Genomic DNA, 5,426 nt, shown 5'->3' with positions numbered 1-5,426 from the left:
CCGCCATTTTGAAAAACTATTTCAAACTTAAAGTCAAGTTCTGCTAGGCCGATTGAACTGAAACTTTGTAGGAATGATCAGCTCATGGTCCTGACAAAGTGTTGTTATTTTTCAGAAATACAATTTGGCTGCCATGGCCGCTATTTTGCTACTAAATTCTAATAGGCCGATCTCACTTAAAATTGGTCTAGGAATGATCAGCTCATGGTCCTGACAAAGTTAAGTTAACATTATACTATTTTTTACTCAAATTGGTACATATTTCAACAAACAAACAAAAATACTGTAGATTCAGGTGACCGTTAAGGCCCATGGGCCTCTTGTTTTTGTTTGTTTTTCATATGCATGTTTATCAGTGTTGTTTTATTTGTTTTACAGTTATTGACCATTGTCTTCCTGTCTCTACTCATCCATTACCTGCGAAGGGAACCCCCAATGTCTATGACGGATGATGTCGTGTACGAGATGGCACGTTGCCAAGAGAAATCTCCGTACCCCACAAGGGGTCAAGGTGGACCATACGCCAATCTCTATAACAACTAACTCAGGACAGAATCACCCACACAGAAACAATACTTTCACAACATTGCAGGCCATCGGTTGTTATCTTTCTTCAATTTATCATTTTGTATTTGGGGGTTGTCTCTCTTCTAGAAAATCGGCCTTACAGAAGCAGGATGCGTTCATAACAGATTCATTTTACGATATTCAAGATTGAAGTCACATACGTTTTCACATGTTCTCAAGACTTTAATCAGATGAAAGAAATTAAACTGTCAACTGATCATAAGATAGTGTGACATTACGCATTCAAAACTCACAATTCATGGTACATTTGTAAATTATGTAAAATGAAAAAGAAAAAAAAATCTGTTTGCATTGTCATTGCACTGGAAGATTTAGGGAAGCCATTCCACGGTAAACACATCATGAGGATCCCCTGGGGACTTAAAGAAACTACTTTGTTGAAGGTGCAGTTCATCATTTGTGTTGAAGTTCACATGACAGTGTCCTGTCAGGGGAGATAACTATGACTTTTCATACGCATGAATTTGCAATGTTACAGAGTGTTTCTAATCAAAGTGTTTTTGCTGTAGCTGTATAATACACCTCCATGGAAAGTAGAAGGTGCTGAACACTTGCATTTGATAAATGTATCTTTAAAGCCATCTAGTGATCGTACATTAGATATTTTTTAGAGCGTTTTATTCAATATGTGAATTCATGCTTCACATACTGAACACATTGTGTTGTGTAGATTTTCGATTTTTTTTTTGTCATATGAATGACTGAGCACTTCATTAATTACATACTCTCATTTCCTGAGTACGGAGTACATGGTTTTGAAAAAAAATAATGTTGAATTGTAAGTGTAAAAAAATTATCCACTGTAGGTTATTACAGACAATGGTATCCGTTAGTTACAGACATGTTATCTCTTGGGTCCTCATGTAGCTGGAGAACTTTTCACTGTTCTGTTCACTATTTGTAAAACATGTTTGTTCCTTTCCATAATGCTTTCGAATTCCTAACAGTATCTTTCAGTACTTAAAACTTGCATTATGTATTGAAGAATCTGGATTCATTTCTTCTTCATTGATGAAATGTATAATTATAAATCTTAAAACGGAACAAGAGTTTGCAGTGCTGTATATAACAAAAATGTTAATACATGCGTAACATCAAGTTTCTTTTTTAGAAATTAAAAGATATTGAAATGTGTTACGAAATTTTATGATAAGGAGCTTTAAGAGGTCATGTGTGTGCGACTGTACGTAACCTATTCACCTCGTACCGAATTGTCATATTGACAACAAATTCATTGCGATAGCTTGACATGGCAGCGACTGTGGCCTGTTGAAATAATTCATTACATGCACAGTTTTGAAACGGTTCCTTTTTGGTCGTAGATTTGTCAGTTTTAGCGCTTCTGTGTTAGTCGAGTCCGAGGAACATTTCCCGATTATATTCGTGTTTATATTTTTCTTAATGTTGAAAAAAATAAAGACTGTTAACAAAAACTAAAGTGATTTTTATGAAGTACAAACTAAATATTCGTTACAAGATCTGAGAATTCTATTTATTTCACAATGACATTGATTGTCATAACGTCAAGTAGACGTTTTTCTTGTTGACCTACATATGCAGTGTTGTACACTGACCATAATAATGTTGTTTTAATAAAAAAAAAATAATATGTCATAACTAAGACATGACATCAAAAATTTTAATGGATGATGTGTCTAGATAAATTTGTAAAGGTTGATGTCAGGTTTTTATTCAATATTGTTGCTGTTTTTATCATGACATCTCACCCTAATCGCTTCACCAAGATCATGTTTACGACACCATTTTTTCATGAAGTATGCATGTACAACATATTATCCGAAATTATCCCTAAGTTGATGTCATTCCTATATTTATCTCAGAATTTGCCAGCATTTTCGTTATATTGTTTTGTATAAAAAGAATTATCAGCTTTGATTTGAAAAGGCGAATTCAAGACAACTTTTCATAGTACTGAATTGGCTATATATATATAATATCCAGTATATCGATTGTTGTTGACCAGCTTTTTGTATTGGTAGGAATCCTGTTCAAAGTGTGTTGTAGGCCACGGCTGTGTTTGTGACGATCTGTAGATTCCTGTGCGTCTTGATCGCTTGTCTAGTCTCGTTGCAGCTCTGTGGGCAACGATGAAATGGGTAGAACAGAATTTTCTATGTTCAAATGTATTACCAATTTTTGAGAGGTTGAAGAAGAAGAAAAAATGGATATTTAACTCGTTCACCCCTGAAGACACATTTGAACTCTTCCAATTCAATGGTTGGAATGGTTCATTATGAAATTTCAGGGATGAATGAGTTAAATTCTGTATACCGGAAAACTTTTGCCTTGTCAAAAATTTGCCCTTCAATGTTAAAATCTGTATTAGCCAAATATTAATATCACCCTGTGTATATAACGGTACTTACTATATCATTTTGTACTAATGTTTTCTAGCATGACAAATTTGCCCTCATTATAGAAGGACTATAAAGGCGAAAGTTAAATCACGGCCAATATTTCCTGGTATACAGCCGTTATTGGTGGTTTCTATACCTTGCTGAAATATCTATAGAAATCAAAGTAAGAAAATATCTAAAGCATGTATGTACTCAGATATGTCATCAAATGCCATTTCATATGGAATATTTCCAGATTACAGAGTTTATGTTGATAAGTACAAGTACTTATGTGTACATCTGCTATTTCTTGCATCTACCTTGTGCTCTATTTGCTCAATCAAAAATATCCTGGATACTCCTGGGGTTACACTCACTTACGTTCTCTGCACCCCTGGAATACGTCATAGCAAAATTAAAGGCATGAGGCTAGTTATTTGATAGGTCTCTGGAAAAAAACCTGACCAATCGCTAGGCTGATATCTGTCCTTTGACATTTACAGAGGAGTGACACTCAACTTCAAAGCTAGTCAATGTTACCATTATGCTACCGTGAGATTCTTTTGATGTACATCAAAGATCAAACTAGTCTCCTTGTCTCATCCTCAAGGTGGCACATACAGAGCCTTCGATTTTATCATGACATATTCCAGAGATGCAGACAGCATAAGTGAGCATAAGCTGGAGTATTAACTCATTCACCCCTGACATTTCATAATGGACTATTCCAACCTTTGAATTGGAAGAGTTCAAATGTGTCTCCAGGGGTAAATGAGTTAAGGATGAACTAAAAATAGATCAAGGTCAAACATCGGTAGGTAGAACTTGGTGTGAAAGTCGTACATGTCCATGTTTTTTCGGTGGATGCTGTTCAACAGACTATCTATACTATCCAATCATTCCCCAGTCATTTGTGTATTATAATAACATTACCTTTATATATGACAACTTGGCCTTGCTCTTCCCTTTGCCACAAGATGTATACACACAACACCTTACTGATCCCTGATGGGATCAATCAACTGCCTGAATTTTAAAATATTATAAAAATGTACATTTCCATATGTTTTTAAACAGAATGAATTCTGTTGTGACCAGCTGTGTGACTTTTGATGTTTCAATGTTAAAAAAAAAAATAGGCTAAGATTTTTAGCACATTATCCTGAAAATAATGTCAGAATACTTTTCAGCAAAGTTTTTAAGACATGCTTAATATAGTTAGTATAAATAAGGTAGTTGGTGGCTGTATTCTTGTGTTGTTCTTCTTCATGCGCTGTATCTGTCCAGAACTAGGTAATACTGTAAAAGCTGAAATTTTTGAGATGCAGAATTATTTACAATTTTCACGTTGAGTGAATTAGCACGAAAATATCCACATCCGAATATTTATTTATTATAAAATTCTATTATAATTTTATGTAACGGAACTGGACTGGGTTGTTCGCCTGCAAAACAATATAAAAAATGTACAATAAAAAGGTTTCAGAACCATTACCAACTCTAAATTTCTGGACCGCAATCTCTTTAAATCATTCACCCCTGAAGACACATTTGAACTCTTCCAATTCAATGGTTGGAACAGTTCATTATGAAATTTCAGGGGTGAATGAGTTAAAGAGTCACAACATGAATATTTCCGCACATGAGAATTTCCACTTTTACAGTAACTTGACATGGCAGACCGTAAAAGTTTTCATTTGCCCAGTTAATGTCACAGATGATTCTAATAGGAATATGCTGTATGGATGTTTATATGACGGAACAGTTTTAGTCCTTCTTGTAGGAATGATCATGCTTAGGCCACATTTTTTTTTATTCTAGTACCTTAGAACTTATCTTCATCATTGTTGTTCCCAAAAGGCTGTTACAGACAACTAGCAAGGTTAAGTGGGAGGATGCATGTTGACACAAATTTGAACAGGGCCACAGGTGCAAATATCATCGACCTCCAATCCCTACCCCATACCGACTATTACACTACCGTATTTATCCTGCAATAAGCCCAGGGGGCCACCACATAATCTCCGACTGAAAGTAGGGGTGGGCTTATTACAGGACAATGAAATAGCTTTTGTTGGCATTTCTTCCTAACTGTAATATATATTGGTGGGCTTATTACCAAGCATGGGCTTATTGCCGGATAAATACGGTACAAAGACTGTGGGAAATTGAAGTATATCCTTTGGTGCTTGTGGTTTGAGGACTATTTAAAGGGATGGGGAGGGGTTAATCCATTCAAGCACCTGGGAGCAGGACCCATGTGATCAAAATACAACCTTGAAATGAAATTTCAAAAAAAAATAAAAAATTGTGTGAGGATTTTAATTTTATCAGACTGTCAGTGTTCTGATTAAGCTTTGAAGTGGAAAGTTAACTTGAAAAATAGCCGGTTAGATGTTCACATGATTTAATGTTGATCTTTGTCTATTCTGGAGAAGAAAAAAAAAGCTGGTTCAATGGTTGGGGAATAGCAGGCTTCTT

At 35.2% G+C, this 5,426-nt stretch overlaps 1 protein-coding gene across 1 annotated transcript in view; it reads left to right on the top strand.

The window, feature by feature from the left end:
- The window catches only part of LOC110455233 (CD151 antigen-like), a 47,333-nt gene extending 42,198 nt beyond the window's left edge, over window positions 1-5,135 (top strand). Inside the window, exon 7 of the mRNA XM_021505227.1 lies at window positions 379-5,135. Coding sequence (XP_021360902.1) covers window positions 379-543 — 165 coding nt within the window. The 3' untranslated portion in view covers window positions 544-5,135. The remainder of the gene's footprint in view (window positions 1-378) is intronic.
- Window positions 5,136-5,426: the final 291 nt, after the last annotated feature.

This window comes from Mizuhopecten yessoensis, unplaced genomic scaffold (genome assembly GCF_002113885.1).
Source record: "Mizuhopecten yessoensis strain PY_sf001 unplaced genomic scaffold, ASM211388v2 scaffold8183, whole genome shotgun sequence".
Lineage (NCBI taxonomy): Eukaryota > Metazoa > Mollusca > Bivalvia > Pectinida > Pectinidae > Mizuhopecten > Mizuhopecten yessoensis.
This window is presented reverse-complemented; position numbering and strand designations above follow the sequence as displayed.